At 44.7% G+C, this 19,750-nt stretch overlaps 1 protein-coding gene across 6 annotated transcripts in view; it reads right to left on the bottom strand.

Annotated features, from left to right (window-relative positions):
• LOC135251761 (nck-associated protein 5-like) overlaps positions 1-19,750 on the bottom strand; it is a 157,926-nt gene that overhangs the window by 136,216 nt on the left and 1,960 nt on the right. For 3 of the 6 annotated variants that reach the window (XM_064329508.1, XM_064329513.1, XM_064329509.1), the window contains exon 2: positions 13,515-13,619. In XM_064329508.1, the coding sequence (XP_064185578.1) occupies positions 13,515-13,583 (69 nt within the window). In that variant the 5' untranslated portion in view covers positions 13,584-13,619. Of the gene's footprint in view, positions 1-13,514; positions 13,620-16,250; positions 16,452-19,750 lie in introns of all 6 variants that reach the window. The other 3 variants (XM_064329512.1, XM_064329510.1, XM_064329511.1) reach the window with 2 other exon arrangements.

The following is a 19,750-nucleotide window of genomic DNA, read 5'->3' as shown; positions in this document are numbered from 1 at the left end:
TACCTGCCGAACCAGGATGTCAGTCATACGGAATCTCACTAAAATGAGAACAAGATGTGCAGAAATTAGATGTCGTTATTGTGATTCTTGTTATAGAAAGGCGTGTACGTCCCATTGTTGGACAGTGTACATCCACAATGATATTACAGGAAGTGCTTTGAGTGAGATTTGCAATCAAATTGACACGAAATTGGATTTGCAAATGAAAATAAGTAAATTACTGTAATACATTCTCAACTGCATATGCACAAGGTCAACAATATAACACAACATAAAAACATAAAACAAAACATAACATAACATAATGACAAGAATAGGCCATTCAGCCCAACCTCTAAGGTTACCCTAGTGCTCACTCTTTACCTACAAACTAGATGGTATCTTGTGCTTGTAATGGTATCAAACACATTATAAACCGTATCGTTTCTGGTTTCCACTACATGACCTGACAAGCTATTCCACACAGCGGAACAGCGGGTGTGAATCAAAAGGTCAGCGCATCCTCATGGCCTATCTCTTACATAAATGTGCCTGGGGAATTGGGTGTTCTTTACCCCCATTTTGGAGGTAAAAGAAGAAGAAGAAGAAAAAAAAAAAACATGCATCGCCTTGACAACAAATGCTCATGACGGGCTGCACTAACTGTGTCAGTCCCCTGGAAATAAACACCACATTAACATGCTGCTCAGCTCAAAGCGCTAAATTAGCATTTATGCTCTCTGCAGTTATTATTGTGCCACAGAAGGCATATGAAAACTGAATTATGATATTGGACTTATTTCAGAGAAATGACCAGGTGTATGACTGCGCGTAGATGGTCAGTGTATGTCTGTGCCTGAGAGAAAGAAAAAAAAAACAATAATAATCAATAATACATTTCTCTCTAAATGAGTCCTACTCAGTGTTCGCATGCCTGGAGCCAATATTAAAACTAAACTGCTAGCTTTCTGCCCGTGATGCAGCTATAAATGTTGATAACGTTCCTACAGGCGTCAAAGTAGATCACAGAGCAGCAGCCACAGCCTCCGAGACAAAAGCAGAGAAACCGCAGGCCCACCGACGCAAGAACAAAACACGCACACACACGCACGCACGCACACACACACGCACACACGCACACACGCACACACGCACACATGCGCGCGCACACACACACACATGCGTGCGCACACACACACACACACATACACACATACACACACACAGATACACACGTGTGCACACACACTCGTACACTCGCACACTCGCACACATGCAGACACACACACACACACACACAGCAACTTAGCATTGCACAGACAGCAGAAAATGGCTTGACTTTTTGGGGAAACATTACGGAGATGATTGCAGCTTGCTGTAACAGGAGTCACAGGTTTGCATAATGGGCCCAGGCCATCCCCCTAAGCTAAAAAAAAAAAAAAAAAAACACGAAGGCAGGTGGATCTTTTGTCTCAAAACGTGAGCATGCTCCAGGCTAAAAGCTCTCCCCAGGGCACGAACAAGGGTTCTATTGTGCGTCTTGCTTTCCAACAGTCTCCAATCAGGACACAGAGTGGATTTGGCCCATTAAAGGGGAGCTCCTCATATAAATGTGCTGTCATAAATTTAAAATTACAGAGCAAAGAGGCTGCAATTCAATTAGAACACTTTTTTTTTTTTTTTTTTTTTTTAAACAGGACCCTGTGTCACTGATTGGCTATCACAATAGCTGCATTATCCAAAAAAAAAAGGACAAAGGATTAATGTAGTATTAGTGGGTTTGGATTACTGTTTGTATCCAAGAACCAAAACATCTCAGTGGAGTTGAATTTTTGTTAATGGATCAATTTAGTTTTTCCCTCCCACACCTCATTAAATGAATACCTATCATTTGGCTATTCTCATTAATCCTGTCCCATTATAATTATACAATCTATACCATTTTTCTTAAAAGAAAACCACAAAGGTGCAATAGGTGATTTTGGGCTCCGGTGTGACATTCTATAACACATAGTTCCATTCATTTACCACAGTCTAAGTCCTATGCCTGGATATGGGCATGCGCAAGGTAAATCATCATCATCATCATCATCATTATTTTACCTGGGTTCAGAGGATTTTCACCCTCAGGAAAACTTCTCACAGGATATCAGTGCACATCTATCAGCAATAGCAGGGTGATGACACGGATAACAGTGGTGTGAGCAAGGAACATGAATAGGGAGGTTAGTTTAAAAACAAGACCAGGTTAAAACCTAGTGTATGGCTGGACCTAACACACATGATCCGGCCGACCAATGGTGTAACTTCATCACTCACTCAGTCAGTCACAAACATTCGCGTTTGTAGGACTGGCCCTGCTGTTGCGGTCCAGCCAAAAAATACAAAACAAAGCTACACACGAATGATTGCTTTGCTAGCACACAGGAATCATCAGAGATTAGAGGACTCTACTGCTATCGAAGATGTAATAGCTATCAACTACTTCAGCTGTTCATACTGGGACGGTAATATCGTGATTCTGGCTGAGATAGATACTGTGTGTTCATTTGCAGACTGTGTGTGGCATATAAATTGGGGGCACCGGACTTGTAAGACGTCCAAACGGGAATTGTCCCATGTTTTTTAAACAACAGCACTACGGGACACACAAAACTGCCATAAACAGAACAGGAGTCATTTATCAACGTCAATGAAAAAGGTTAATTTACTGATATGCCAGATATGGTTATTCAGAAGGGCTTATCACTGTGCTCACAGCCTAGACCAAACATACACGCGCACACACACACACACAGGTTCACACACAAAAGAAGTTCCTTTTTTTTTTTTTTACACTAACACACACTAATCAGTGCTCACTGAAAACAAGTGAAAATGCTATGCCAGGGGTAAATCAGAAAAATTTACTTAAATTCCTAACTCAGTCAAATCAAGTTGCGGACAAAGTGAACTGCGTTTAGACAAAAGTAAAACCTACGTCTGCTAACCACCTACATTCATCATGTACGCGCAGGGCCGCATAATCAGGTTAAACAGCGTTCCCAATCGGCCCCGAATTATCTGACCTTAATATCTGGAATCCCGGGGAAGGAAACGCTGCCGAAAAGCCTGTCGGAAAAAAAAAAAAAAAAACCAGCCGGGCCCACCCAGCGGAATGAGGGCAGAGTCAATTTATCATTCCCGCTTCCCTTTTCATCCCGACCCCGTCCCCGTCCCCGTCCCCTTCCCCGTCCCTGTCCCACAGACCCAGATCGCAGCTGCGGAACATTAGGACACGCTACGGGGAGCGCGGGGGGCCGCTCGTTTTCCAACTGAACTTCTGACCGGAAACCACGGCGACATCTGCTCCCGCCCTGACATCGCAGTGCCCCCCTGTGTAACGGCAAGCCGCGTCAATATATGATTTATTATCAGGTATTGGTGCTTTTCTTTTATCCCAATCATGCATACACACAATTAACACAAAATAATGCAATAAAAAAAGCCATCGTTGTGAATGATTTAAGTAACACTACTGTTAAAACTTAGGGATAAAAAAGTTGCCTATATTTAGGTAATACTACAAAAGAAAATCTGAATACGGCAAGAGTGTCATGGCCACAACGAACAATTTAGTGTGAACAGAATAGTGCGTATTCTGTATTGTTTCCATGGCTCAGATTTGATCTAAATACACAATCTACGGCAGTTGTTCCATTTGTAAAATTCTATACGTCCAATACAAGATAATACAAACAGGATTATGAGTGTAAGGTAAGCTTATCCTTGTTTAAAAAAGAAAATGCAATAATGGTTTTTGAATTGCAACCATGACTGGCTCATCTGGCTTAACCTTCTTTACAAAGATAAGCACAGGATTTTTTGCATTATGAAAACTAAATAGGTACGGTCTCCAGATCTCCAGCAAAGAATATAAAGTTCAGCGTGCAGAAACTGACATGCTCTATATCTAAGGCAGCAAATAATACAGCTTTGGTTAAAAAAAAAAATGTCCACACGCAGGAAGGCTAAAGGCTAGAATTCTAATAAAAAATGGGCCACAGTCACAGCCCTGTGACCTCTAGCTATATTATGTAAAGCTGACGAATACGGGCAGGGTCGTTGGAACGCGGTCAATGTAATAAGTCAGCGAGATGTCTATCTATAGGAGAACGCTGAACACTGATTGGGTGTTGCCGAGTCAGTTGGAGATGCGAGGGACATATGGAGCACCAATGAGATGTAGGGGCCAGAGGTAGGCTAACAGTTGAGACTTCTAAGCTGGAAAGTAAATGGAGGTAGCGGCACGTCCGCAGAAGAAAGGAAGGGTTCCCCAACCGCTCATCTGTGTCTCCATAGGGCAGGGCTGCCCAACATAGTTTCTGGAAACCTACAGTCCTGTAGGTTTTCATTTCAACCCTAATTTGACAACCCTACTTCACAGTGCTAGCTTGTTCTCTCACAGCTTTTAACGACTGGGACAACATACTCAAAAGAGCCCTTGGTCTGGGGTTTGGGTGAACAGAACGACAGAGAATAATTCTTAGTCCTCCCTCTCCTCGAGCATCAGATCTGATCACGACTGTGGAACACACAACTCTACAGTCCATATCCTTCATCTCGTCAAAGGTTAAGCATGAAATATCTCTGAATGCTACCCTGCTTCGAATTCATTTATTTTGAATTGGAAACGGGCACATTTTGCTCTACCGAAAACAGTCCAGTGACTTTTATTTTCCTCTATAAATAGACACCGCGGGCATTTGGAGCACGCATGATCTTCCTGGTAAATCTGTGACAGTTGGCAGGTCAATGACCTACTTACGAGCGAAATTGCAAATCCACAGGAAATGTATGTTCCGCAATGTCGAGTGCGCAGCTTTTCCTAGGTCTCATTCCCCACCTGGTGTAATCACCTAACACCAAAATGACATATCCTGGTGGGGGGCGAGGGCAGAGGAGGGGAGGAGGGGGAAGGGAGCCCCCATCCATGCAAGCAGAAGGACCACAGACACGAAATGGCCCCAGCGGCGGGAGGGAACCCTCACTTACCGCCAATATCTGGAGCAGCGGAACCCGGCGCACCCTCCCACAGACCGACGGCAGGGCCTGATCCCCAAGGTGGCTCATTGCAGTGGCTCGCGTATCTGGCCGCCGTGTCGTCTCTCCTGCAGGCGAGCGTCCCCGCCGGTCCGTTCGCGGGAAGCTTGTGGGCTGGAATCGGCTTCGTACGAAAATGCCGCCCCTAAGGCCTCCCCACTACCCCGCCCCGCCCCACTCCCAGTCAATATTTAAGCAGTCCGTCCGGTCGGATGAAATCACCTGTTCCAGGATCCGTCCCCTCATCCGGGGAAAGGTACGGGGTCAAGGGGGGCTGCGAACACGGGCGTGAAAAGGTAACCCTGTAGCAGAGGCCCAGACCATCCCAAAAAAAGGCACAAAGACTTCCCTAAAATCTATGGTGTCCCGCTAGAGCCAAAAAGCTGCTCTCTGCGATTCCGGCCCCTCTCCACTTCGACAGGAACTGCTGGGAAGAGCTCAGTGCAGAGTGAGGGTTTACAGCCAGCGGAGGAAATGGACTGTGTGAGTGAGTGTGCATGTGCACGCGAGGGAGAAAACAAGAGAGAAACAGAGAAACACAGAGAGAGAGAGAGAGAGAGAGAGAGAGAGAGAGAGAGAGAGAAACACAGAGAGAGAAATAGAGATAGAGAGGAGAGAGGGAGAGAGAGAGAGAAACAGAGTGAGAGAGAGAGAGAGAGAGAGAGAGAGAGAGAGAGGAGAGAGAGAGAGAGAGAGAGAAACAGAGAAATAGAGAGAGGGAGAGAGATACAGAGAGAGAGAGAAACAGAGAGAGAGAGCGCGCCAGTGAAAGATTTCTCTGACATTTGCCTCCCAGAGCATTTATTATTATTATTATTATTTGCTTCAGGTCCCAAGCCACAACTGCGCCATGACCACGCTGCACATCGAGATGCAAAACGCAGGCACTGTAAACGGCCACTTAAATTTAAGCCAAGCGATGCGACCTGCCAGAACGAGGGGGAAAACATTTCACCAGTGACCCGTTCTCATCTCTGCACACATTAAGCGTTGATGATCGGCTTCTCCCAGTAAGATTGCTGCCATTCCCGACTCATTCGGTTCTGATTTTTATTAAGATACCTCAATAAATAACACTGTTGTGAAATCACATAACACGCAAGGTCACAGGAATATTGAGGAGATAGTGAGTGACGCACAGGCTACTGGAAAATATCGACAATCGTAAAACACGAGCCTGCACGACGCCACACCAAGAGAACAACCGTGTGCCTGTCACAGAACTCACAGTCGACAGTTCCACTGAAACACACAGACTCGTGGTGAATTATTGAACGCTACCTACAATATATCATCCATATTTTACAGGGAAAGAGATACTGCACACAAACGCGCACACGTGCACACACGCGTGCACGCATGGCTGCAGGAGCTTCGCACACTGTACACCAGTGAGACTTGTGAGAGCTGGTGCACACTGCAGAGTCATGGATTTGATCTTCAACGTGGCAGGGAGGAGAAAGGTTTAACTGGACACCCTTGACTCAAGGGGAGACAAAAGGACAGCTTATTCAACTCCGGAAACAGACAATTTCCATGGCCCATAGCTACAGAATAACAAGAATGTTTACTGCAAAAATAGTTTAACAGGATTGAATGATTTTTTTGTACATACTGTATGGTGCTTTTATGGCTATAAAATCACAGTCTAAGTATATTTTAATTTATTTATCCTTTTATGTTTTCAGATAATATGGATATGAATCAATCAGTGAAACCCTACGGAATATACAAGAAATATGCCCAAGAAAAAAAAAGGTTTTGGCTTGTGAAGCATTCAGACACATTGCAGTTTTTAAAAAAAATTATTCTAGCCTCTTTTGGTTCATTTAGCAAATCCCATCATTAGAAAGTAATGTCTGCTGTAGGCCAAAGTCATAATTCAGTGTGCGAACCATTTTAGCAGCTGTCAGATACATTCATGATGTTTTGGTGTACACATCTGTTGGGCTGAAACCTCCTAAAAATACTGCAAAATATGGTGGAAAAAGATCTCAGATTTCAACATACCACAGATGTCAAAACCCAAATGTGCGACATGAGATCCATATATATCCAAACAATTCCTTAATTTGCCATCAAATTACCAAAGAATTAAATTATATATATATATATATTATATTTACTATAGACTGTTCAAGCAATGTATCCGTTACAGTGCATTTAACTAATTGACCTGAGCCGTAAAGAACAGACGGCAGCCGTCATAAACGAGCCAATCGTACCTCAAAGACTCCTGACGCAGCGAAAGCCGTGACAGACTACTCCGCGGTCGGTGGGGACGTGGGATATTCTCGATAACGCTGACTAGTGCATTTCTGCACGAAGTACGCCCGCCCCCCCCCCGAGCCGATGACAGACGTGACCTTGAAGAGCCCGGCTTGCCGTGTTCCCACAGTCTGGTGACCCCTCCCCCCAACGGACCACATGGCTATGGCAGGTATGTCTGGTATGTCACCTGCCAATCACAAGGCCGTAAGTGCGTCTCTTGGCAACGGCGCCCCTGGAGGGGAACTTTATTTGAAACACTCTGGCTCCACATATTTTGGGTGCTGGGAACAAGTGTGGCCCACGGCTTCCCACGTTACCCCCCCTTCAATCCTTTTGTAATACCACCCGCCCACACATATTACACACCATTCACTCTGAATGTCAGTCATGCATGTTCTCCTCACATGCTATTTCTCAAGTCCCACAGCCAAGTAAACTACACAGGTGTTAAGTCAGAATACAATGATGAAGTGAGAATGTGCGATTAGTACATTTTTATTTATTATTTGTTTTACTTTTTTGAGCCTAGGGGGGCTGTAGTATCTGGATTTAAATGGTCTACAGGTGGAACTAGGACAAAAATAAAAAATAACACAATCTCTCAATGACCTTTATAGTCAACTGTGACTGTATCATACTAGAAGTGAATGTCATCAAAAAGAAATGAATTAAAGTTGCATGATTGCTTTAACATTAAGTCACATCAGATGAAGACTGGGAGAGAATAGCCAAATACAGTTGGAAAATGCCTCAAAATAAATACAAGCTTGTTCACAAAACATACAGAGCATATTTTTAAAGGGGTGAAAATTGAGAGTCAAAGAGCCTGCTATGATCAATTGATTTGAGTTTCATAGCTCTTTAGATGCTCCCCATGTAGCCTATCTAACACGCTGTCGACCATTTAAGGATGGTCAGGACTGTGAGCCACATCCGACTCTGCCTCATTATGATTCTGCTCTCTCTATGTCGTTTCTCATCACAGAGAAGCGGTTAAACAGCCTGTTATTTCCCTTGTTTGTTTTGATATTAGCCGCAGGGATTCAATCAAAGTTCACTGATTCTGGACTGTGGGTATTAATGGAAGTCAATTGCCGGTCTACTTACTCATGGTCTATGGGGAAAGTAATAACAAAAAAACAAAACAAAACATAAGCTGTTGGCACAAATGACCATAAAAACATTAATATATATAAACTGTAATTATCAATGTGTCTTGGCAGCAAAATATCATGGAGAGCATGCATGTAAAAGCATGCAAATTTTAGACAGCTGGGTTCTTCTGGGGTAAATCAGGTGAGATACTTCACAACAGGACCCAACAGCAGTGTCCCGTCTTGGGATTTGAACCCCCCCCCCCCTCCTCCCCCCTGGCCTTTAGCCTGAGGGGCAACCCCTTCCACTGCATCTGTGGTCCTGTTTCAGAAGCCTTAGAGCCATTAGATACACTCATCTCTCCCTACATTTTGGCACCATTGGTCTGGGCAGTCGTGCCGCTCTCCAATCTGTATTCCCTGACATTGCGGGCGACGGCAGAGGTTCAGCTTCCCCTGCAAAGCGTGTCTATCTCTCCCTGGCCCCCAGATATTGGCCCCCTGCTGGGTTTAAATGCTCTCGGTTGGCAGTGCCACTCCTGGCTGTTCCCAGATTAAAGAAAAAAACCACTCTGCTCTGCGCACCTCACACCAGGGTGTTTTCCAAATCATTTGCGCTTAAATGTAGCGTGGATTTTAAACTAATTTATCTTTTTTTGGGTGCAGCTCCTGGTTTCAGGGCTTTGAAATGCCCCTCCAGTTTCAGACCAACTGGCTCGCTATGCTCAATAAAAGAAAAGGGCAGAGTAAAGCCAGAAAAATGACATGTAGGAAAAATTGAGTAAAACTGAAATTTAGCGCGGTGAGCATGGTTCAAATAACCCTTTGGGCTGGGGGGGGGTCTGATGCGAGATCCTGGAACTGGGATTGGGGGGGGGAGGGGGTGTGGCAATTGAGATTGTGTACTAAGGGGGGGGGGGGGGAGCTCAGGTATTTTTCAAGAACTCCCCTGTAATTGGAACCCTGATGATGAGGTAGGGCCCCCCTGAAGCCATGGAGACAAATAGCGCTCTGAAAGGCACACTCAACGGACAATTTAAAATTTGAATGCCTAATCAGCAATCTGCAGAATGCGATCGTTAACCCACCCAACCGTTTTCCATTCATTTTTTCAATTATCACCGTCCACAATTAAACCCCCTTTGAACGAACAACGCTGGCAGGTTCAGCTTGGCGACTGCAGCAATGTGCTTGGCCGAGTCACGCTGGACGGCTCGCTCGTGCGCAGGAGCGACTGCGTTCGTGTGTGGCAATGGGCTCAAGATCCCAGCGAAGCGTGCGTAAAACACTGACTCGCACAGCAAATATCATCGGCGGTTAAAGCCGCGGCACATGACTGCGTCCACGCGATATATTTTAACGAGACGTGAATTTGTACGACTCAGAATTACGGAATGCCACGGATAGGGGATATTAAATCCCATTCTTTATGTAATTGTTCGAGCATTCGCATACACACTACACATACACACACACACCTCCGTTAGGCTCAGAGTGAAGCTTTATCAGTAGTGTCAGAAGCCTACGTCACGTGAAATCGTACCTACTGACAAACAGCGAATCGCGAGTAAAGGACGCTGAGGGCAGGAGAGCGGCTAACTGCGAGCGTGTGCTGTGTGAGGGGACGGTACGCGACCGCGGCCGCTGGTGAGGCTATTCTCTGACCTATTCTGAGCGCTGCTAGCCGCCGGCCGTTCAGCGGAAGAGCGTCCCGCTACGGTCCAGTGCACAGCTGAGAGTCTCCGCTGCACAAGACCCAGCAGATAAAAATAAACCACACACTCCTCTCGGCCCGTATCTGCAGTGCTTATGTAACACACACACACACGCATGCACACACATGCACGCATGCACACACACGCACGCACACATGCACACACACGCATGCATGCATACAAGCACACACACACGCATGCATGCACACGCACACACACACACACACACACCGTCCACGATCACATGCACACGCACGCACACACACACGTGCACACACACACACACACACACGCACAGACATACGCGCACACACACACACACAGGTACACACACACACGCATGCATGCACACACACACAAACACACATACACGCTTGTACACACACACATGCACACACATGCACACACACACTCACCATGGCCTAGTTGCACCCCTGTCTTCCTCTGGCCAGATTAGCCTGCATGTCATCAAGTGCTTAAACAGCAGTGAAAAGAAAACATGCCCCCAGCCGTCTCTGACATACACCACACTAGTGAAACCAAGCAGCTAACAACACCACTGAATACACAGCTCTTTTATATAAATCTATAACTCAATGACACGCTGTGACTCGCCCACATAAAATTATGGTGGCTCTAACAAAGTTTCCCAGTCTTTCTAAAACATCCCTGATCCTCAGCTCCCAGAGACTACACGTGTTTGTTTCAAATAAATCACATAATGTAATTCACAGTTGATTCTTTTTTTATTGTTTACAATAATTATGTTACAAAATAGTTGTACTCATTGTCCACGGTTGCTGGATCAGTGCCTATTTCAAACACATTGGATTGTATTCAAAAAAAAAAACATTATCTGTGTAAGTTTCTCTGGATAGGAGACTCCACTGCAGGCCAAAATGTAATGGTAAATAACTGCACTGTCATAAGCAACGAGTACAATTCCACTGCTTTGCATTGAACAAACAGTATTGCCTGGCTAGAGAACAATAAGCCAGGATCTGAAGCAGTTTGAAGTGAGAAATGAAAAAAAAAAAAAGGTATCAAAATTCACGAGAAGGAAGAGGAAACCAGCCTGCCCAGACAATTCAGCGGAGAGCCAGTCCTGGCAGCTGCTAACATCCGTGTGTCTGACTCCACGGCACCTCCCAGACAGGGCCAAGTCTCCATGGGGGGTCCACAGGGGCGCAGCGAACGCAGGGTAAATATTTACAGTATTACAGCGAAAAAGAAGCGGAACGTGCCGTCTGAGAAAGCTCCACATCCGGATCACATACCCAGCCGCCGCCCCCCCCCCCGCCCTCCCCCCCCCCGCCGCCGTTTGTGTTCTCACTTCTTTCTTTCAGAAGCCGCCAAAACCGCCAAGCTGCTTCACCGTAAACAAGCGGGCTGAAACGCATTGATGTACAGTAGCCGGGGGGTGGTTGGGGGGGGGGCCGGTTGGGTGCTTCAGTTTGATATTGAATGGGCACACGGGCTCATCAAACAGAGCAGATGCAGAAGACAAAGACAGCTGAATGCTTTATCACTACTAAAGCTTTTCAATAAAAAGGGTATGGTTGCATTAAAAAGCCAAGCCTTTAATGTTGTTTAATTGATACTTCATTTAAACAACATTAAAGACTTGGAAATGTTTGGACCTTTCCCTAAACGCAGCTGAACAATACCTCTACTCAACTCTAAGGAACAAGACGGTTTTCTATCATATCATCTCATAGTTTAACGAACGATGAGACGGATTTTCATTTAAAAAAATGAACTCCCTATGAGAAGACAGGAAGAGAGAGAGAGCATCCATGGGAGCCTGGAACCCATATATTGCCAAGCCATCCAACCTGCTGACAGATGACAGACGTCATCTTTGTTCTGTGCTGAGCCGGGCAAGAACTCCGCGACAAACAAACTCGGATGAGAGTAACATGCAAGAACGCGACGTTGCAGAGCTGCAGTGGGAATCTCATCCATGCTTGCAGACTAGACCGTATCAAAAGATCTGCTTTCGTTTAGACCATCGTCTTTTTTGGAGGCACATGATTTACATCACAAGGCATCATAAGATTTCACCCGTCTGTCAGACCTACACAAAGAAACGTTGGATATGTCTGTCAAACATGAAATTCACAACGGGTCACACGGGCCCAAAAATCCCTGGCAAAACTGTCGCTTGAAAGAGAAATCTATTGCAGACAAAAGCCTACCCAGAGGGCCCCTCATACAGTCAAACTGACAGTTTTATACCTTTAACTTTCCATAACCCTGTCATATGGAACAGCTCCTTTTATACTGGAGCATTTGATGTGGAAGGCCTTGAAAAACCCCACTGCTCTAACCACAGCATCACAGACACTGAAAGGACCACAGACATGGTTCTCCCACCTTACGGCACAGGCCTGCCATGTGGAAACACTGTACATATCAGTGCCATATCATTGTAAAACACAGCCCCTGAAAACCCCCTTAATGTCATCTTTGCATACATGAACACATGCAGGCTATTTACATTAATAAAAACCAGAATATTTTCTTTCATGACCTCTTTATATAGAAGGACTTACAAGAATACCGCATGACATTTTTTTTTTTAAAGGTAATTTCTGCCAAAGGTGGATCACAAAAAGACCTGGAATCGCAGTGCTAATTGTGATGACCAGGGCAAACGGAGTAAAAACTCAATTAGCTCAAGCCTAAAGGGTTTATGGTTATAATGATAACCATGATCACTTATATATTATATCTTCCATAAATCAAATCATGACCTCACATAATCGGTTTAGTTATGACACCAAAAATGCATCTCCTGGTAATGACGTCTAATAATGTTATGTGCTGTAAAGAGATAATGATGATCTAATACTAAGAGAGTTATGCACTTTGAAATTTTATTTGCAGATACTCACTGCACAGCTCAATAATCAACCAATAATATGCCCTTAACATCTTCCAGAGCCATGTAATTACAGTATTGTACATATGGCCCTCTAAGCCACATTGAAAAAGTTCATTTCCAGGTAAATCCACCAAAATTTGCAATCTACAGTCTTGCTTGGAAAACCTCACCAACATCCCCAGCAATCTCAAAAAGCATGGAAAAATTAATACAAATGGGGCCTACAGCCAAGAACAGTTCAACTGATGAATGTAGAGTATATGATGCACTGAGTGTGCATGATGCACTTTCCACCATTACAATATATTATTTTGACTGTAAAAAAACAATGTTTAAAGTTAATATTGAATGTCATTCAAAAATCGGTACCTGGGTTGAAATATACTGTATATAACACAAGTGAATCATCACTCATTCAAAATCAGGTCATATGTGGTCTACGTGTGAATGATCTGTTTGAAGACCTCAGGGAACACCATCGCTTACCACAACGCCACTTTCCAGGGAGAGCCTCTTCAGTGGATCTGTGTTGTCCAGACATCCATCCGAGGTCATGGCTCACTCCACAGTGGCCCTCTGTAAAACTGGGAACTGGGGTAAGGGGGGGGGGGGGTATTGGAGTGGGAGGAGAGAGCATGCCATTAGTCATGTGACAAAAATCTGGGAATAACTAAACCCTTCAGTTCACGCATGCCACTCATTTACAAATCCTGGCTCTGGCACTCACACCACATTAGCATTGACCTTCCATACCAGGGGACCCAGGGGTCAAAGGTCAGGGAGGTTCAGATCCAATGTCACAACTGGGGGGATTTCAATTTGCCTGAACCTATTTCAGGAAGAATATATGTCATTTTTAAGACATACAGAACCTAATTCCCATAATTCCTCTCATTCTTCATTTCTTCTCAATTTTAAAAAAGGGTGCTTATTTCTGTATGTGTTAGTAGAACAGGCTAAGGTGAAAAATCATTCATTCATTCTCTTTCAAAAAAGTAATTAGTTCCCATTAGTCCATCAGCCAGTGAAATGGTATCATAACTCAAAAACAACAGATCCTAGCCTAATCAGGTCTGCTTGTAGTAATACTCCACTAACCAACTGAGTCTTAAGCATTTCACAATGTAACTTATCTAACAAAAGATTTGCTACAGAGGTACAATCCCATTATCTGATATCACATAGTGAGACCACACAAGTACCTGGCTGTGTCCCAACCACATCTTGACAGCCATTATTCCTTCCCCAAAAAGCTCATTTTAGCCCTGCACTCCCAACCCACCAGAGAGGGTCTAACCGTTTGATAAGAGGCAGATGACATCAAAGGTCTACCCTTGGGGTACACTGGCAATCGCCGATGCGCGAAAGACCGTAAGCCGCTTCCCTGAAGAGGACGGCCGTAGGGCTGGGGAGCTAAGCCCTCTTATGCAACCGGGGCGTCGGATGGGCCCTACTGACACACGCTACCACGGTTACGCGTGCAGCGCGTCAGGCCAGATGTGGCTCAACATCCAGGCCACGGCGTCACGGTTACGCAACTACGACACGTTATCGCCCTTCCCAAGAGAGAAATTAGGGCAAAAATAAACCCCCCCCCCGGTTCGAGCCTGCGAGCTTGGGGTGGGGGGGGGGGGATGGGGGAGGGCTGCAGGAAGAGGAGCGTGAACTTACACAGATTATACATTTCGCTTGATAACTGGAGTTCACCTGACAAGGATTACCTGGAAATACCAGGTTCAGACCTTTAGGGCAAAAAACCTAATTTTCCAAACGGATCTCATAGATGGGACTGTTTCACAAACATTTAAAGGTGGCACGGAAACACAGCACATTAACGGGACAGATGTGACCTGACAAAGAGAAGCCCATCTATGACGGACGACTGCCAACAGGTTTGATCAGAGGCAAATGCCACGCTGCTGTAAGGTATATCACCAAGTATATCATCAGCTCAGCAGTATGAACCCACCACAAATCCCACTGGAACCAAATAAAGACTACTACAGCACGGGGGGGGGGAGGGGGGGGGGTTAGGGTTAGGGTTAGGGTTAGGTTTGTGGAATAACCGATATAAAATGCCACCGAATAATAATAATAATAATAATAACCGATATAAAATGCCACCGAATAATAAGCAGTAGCCAGGGTTCTAATCCTAAACTGAACATAACCTTCGGCATGGTACTTAACTCAGACTGCTTCAGCAAATATCCGTCTGTATAAATATGTAAAAACGTAAGCTCTGGAAAGTCGCCCTGAATGAAGCCATGTTCAAAGCAGATACATAATGCAATGTAATGTAATGTGCCCCCAGAGAATTCGGCTGCTCCCTATCTAAACAAAAACAGTCGGCCTCGCTTTGCCATCGCATTGAGAGGGTCCCGTAGCGGTCACCCCAAGGGAAATCCCCCCCCCGCGCCCGCCCGCCCACCCCCCCATCTTTTCTTCCGATTCTTTTGTCCCCTCCATAGACAGACATTCAATTTCCAATCCCTTTTCAGAGACGAGGAAAATAAATGAGATCACATAGAATTTGTGTACAAAATGTCCGACAACATTGAAAGCTATATCTTGTGTGTGTGTGTGTGTGTGTGTGTGTGTGTGTGTGTGTGTGTGTGTCGGTGATGTGGATTATGCAAACAAAATCGGGGTCCGCGTTAAATCTTTGCTCCACTGGCGAACAGAGAATAATCCCGCTATTAATCATGCTTTAATTGCAGCGGATAACTGTAAGCCCTAATAAAACAACTGATAACACTCCTGAAAAAAGCACAGCGGACTACACAAATGTATACTAATTCTGCATGTGCAACTAGCAGTAAGGCTTATAGCGACAGTGGATGTCAAAATTACAAATCAAGTGTAAAATGTTCAATTTTAAAATATAATGAACATTTCAATATTAAATGTTTTTTTAATTTTTTTTTTATGTATTGAATAAGTCATGTGATCGTTCAAGCGTCCGCAACGTGCTGCAGTGTGTTGCATGGGTCAGAGCAGCAACTGATCATGGATCCGTGGTTGAACCATACTGCAGATGCAGCAGACCGAGTCCTTGAGAAAGGCAATGTAGTCATTTTAGGGCTAAAATCTAGCCACATGGACAGGTATCACAAAGTGTATAATGGCAAAAGCCACGCCTTAGACGCCTCATCAGTGGCAGCTACACAGCAAATCAGAATACATCAACTGACAACATTTTATTTTTTTGGCAAAATTCACCTTCGTTGACGTCACTCTTGCATCTACCTGTATTTTGATCTGATGATGTCCGCCGTGTTTGATGATATTTCCTCCAGGTCATTCATTTTAACATGAGCGTCCTCTTAGCTGCACTTTTAAAGCCAGCGCCACGGTTTACCTCCATCCCAGCTACCCAATATGGATAATCAGATTGAGATGGGGTTCAATGCCCTAGCTCGCCTAGCATGAAAAAAAAGAAAAGAAAGATAGATAGAATGGGTGCAATCAGAGGGCGAGTACAATTATGACATCTGTGAGTCCTTTTGTGGTATTGCTAATTAGACACCTTGGAGGGGGCTGCTTTAAATGGGGGGGGGGGGGGGTGACTGTTAACATCTGCTCCAAAAACAGCAAAGGGTCACAGAGACCAGCACAAAGGGAGTCAAAATCAATCAGAAAGTAATGTGTGTTCGTTAAAGCCAAAATATATGTTACCAGGCAAAGACTGCTACATAAGCATGGTCTTAAATACTGAATTACAGCTATCATATTTTTATTTCACAATTTACAAGACTTTTTCCTGACTTTATCTTTTGGTCTTTGGTTCTTAACATGGTTTAGCACCCACAGTAAGCATGTCATTTCACTATTTTACTGAGATGTAAATATGGAAACAAAGTTTTTTTTTTTTAATTTTTTTTTTTTTTAATTAACATAATATGTCTGCCTTAAGCTTCTCTCTTCCAAGCACCCTCCTAAATGACTGATTTTTAATGACACCGCAAAAACTGAGAATGAAGCCATTTCTATTGTCCGGGTTGAATCCAGTGAGGAGAACTAAATTATAGAACTGCACATGAGCGTTAATTTAACACTAATTTACGAGGTCACCCAAATCCGGTTCTGCGATTGGCAGACTGAAAAGCGGAGTTCAGCTAGGCACTGGGCACGGAAGCAATCAATACCCACACCCCCCTCCCACCCCCCCACCAGGAAGTGCGAAGCTGGTCAGAATGGATGGGGAAATTGACAGCCGCACCCCCCCAGGCCAAAGTCCTTTTGTCTGTGCGCACCGTGCCTTGAATGCGGAAGGGGGGTGGGTGGGGGGGCACCCCTGAACAGCCCTCCAGTGGAGTCCTAGTTTCGTGAATGACTCATTCGGATCGAGGGCAGAACGAGGGTGAGAGATGATCTGCCCATCTGGACAAACCTGGAGCCCATTTCTGAACACAAGAGGCACATTTCCCTTTTAATAGCTTCTCCCGGGATCGGCACCACTTCCATTTTGATGAGCGCAGTCTTCTATTTTGTTCAATAGCACAAGTTGTGAATTTCAGCTGTCGCGCATCGTAAATTTCCCTTGAATAATATTCATCCTCATCTTCATCGTGACCGTGATTTTATATCCCAGAGAAAAGCTGAAAGCATAGGAGAAATTATCTGTGAAGTACGCCAATGGCCAGAGAGAAGACATCGGAGTCCCTCTACTGGTAATACACAACACTGCTCCTGTGGCACAAATATTACTGTGAAAAAATGAATTACAGAACAAGCTGAAATGTAAAGAGTGGCCCGTCATAGATCACCCATTCAGACTACAGAAGAGTTTTCTTCCTGAAACCGTAAATGACACCAATCCCTCAATATGGCTACAGTACACATACTCAAATAACCAGGTTTCACCCTTTTATAAATCCCACAGATTTATAAAGTCAGTGGGATTTATAAAAGCGGTGCGTTTGTCTCTTTGTCTCCACTGCTTACCTGCTTGCTCATACATTTTCTTTTTTTTTTTTTTAGGAGAAGTAGTTCTATAAAGCCGCGCATCAGCTGGAGCACGAAGCACAAAAGCCTGCGTCTGGTGCCCCCACAATCCCCCAGGCTGCCACTGAGCATGCCCAACAGACTGGGTGCTACAGCTGTCCAGCGCTGCCACATCAGCGGGGAATTGCTTCCCCCCATATGGGGTCCGGACCACCCCCTAAGCCAATCGGAGCCTCTCTGTCTATAAAGACTCAATTCTCACAAAGTCAGCCCTACGGCCCCAGGTTCGTGATCTGAATTTACAGCACGCAGCGTGTATGTGGGTGTATTGTCAAAAGCAGGCCAACAGAAAACCAGCTAAAATTATTTCCAGTGCAACAAAAACAACACCTAGCGTTTACCTACAGCGCTTATAAAAATACTGCTGATTTTGTTGAAAACAAAAAGGTTAAAGGCGATAATTAATCTTGTGTTATCTTAGCAGTCATTGTAATTGTATATATAAGTAGAGGCATTAATAAATAATAATCAATAATGAATGAATGTTTTAATAAATCTGCTCTGATATATACAACTTATTAAAAGTTCTATTTTGAGTCATTCTTTTTTTTAGGCCATATTGTAGCCTAGATTTTAAGCTTATCGGTTAATCACTATTAATCGATGAATGGGTGCTGATGATCGAATAACAAAATTGCACAAAATTTGCTTCCCTAGTTGCAGGCATACAATAAAATGTGGACTGGCAGCTGGTTCTACCTTCACAACCTCAGCTTTGTTCCCCACGCAATCACAATCATCTCTCGCAGACGCACACCAAACATCAAATTTGCATCCACTTGGTATTTTTCCATCACAGACTCCCCCGTGTTCTAAACACAGGGGTTTGCACAGCAATGCACAACAGGTTCACCAGGGAATGAACAAACACACCGATGATGATGCTCAATTTTGAGGTGCCCATTGTGCGCACTAAGTGCAGAAATTAGCCCGATGAGCGCACCGTGAATGAGGTGTTGTCTGAGCCTCGCCAGGTGCAAGAAAAATCACAGTAATTTTCCAGGGAGATTTTGGATAAAAACAGGCATTTCCCCATTTGGGTTAGATGAATGCACTTCAGCGCCTTTAGCGGATTTAATCCCAGGGTCAATGGCAGCCCCCCCCATCCCGGCAGAATTAGCCCTAGAGGTTTTTTGTGAAAGGGAACCGGATAGCGAAGCACAACTTCCGTCATGTTCCACCACGCACACTCGTGTCTAACCGTGAATTAGGCTATTACTTTCCGAGAGGAAAGACCATGTCATTTTGCTGTTAAAGACGACATCATTAATTTTTCATTTATTTTAATTCATATTCATAATTGGAAAATCATAATGTCCGTTCTCACAGTCAAGTCTCTAAAAAGAGCAGAATCTTTAAACAGCGCACGACCACACACCCAGACACTTCATCCAGCTGAGGCATGTCACTTTTTTTTTTTTTTTTTTGAGAACACTGATGAGACACATGGTCCAGGACCGACAACCTGACCATGCCGGTATTGACAGTGCCCAGAGTCCCGCGGGACGATGGCATCACACAGAGGCTTTCCCCCCTCATTGCACAACAGGGACGCCTCCCGATCAATTGGGCGCCCACGGTCTGCCTGTTCCAGCTGCCTCAGCTGCGCAGACCCCATCAGGCCCCGTAACTGCTGAGCTCAGCTGGCGGGCGGCAGAACGCAAAGAGGGGGCAGCTGGCTGCACCTGCTTCAGAAGACTGTCTGCCTGTGTGCA

The sequence above is a fragment of the Anguilla rostrata genome, chromosome 3 (genome assembly GCF_018555375.3).
Source record: "Anguilla rostrata isolate EN2019 chromosome 3, ASM1855537v3, whole genome shotgun sequence".
Classification (NCBI taxonomy): Eukaryota; Metazoa; Chordata; class Actinopteri; order Anguilliformes; family Anguillidae; genus Anguilla; species Anguilla rostrata.
Note: the sequence above shows the minus strand (reverse complement) of the source record. Positions and strands in the feature narration are given on the sequence as shown.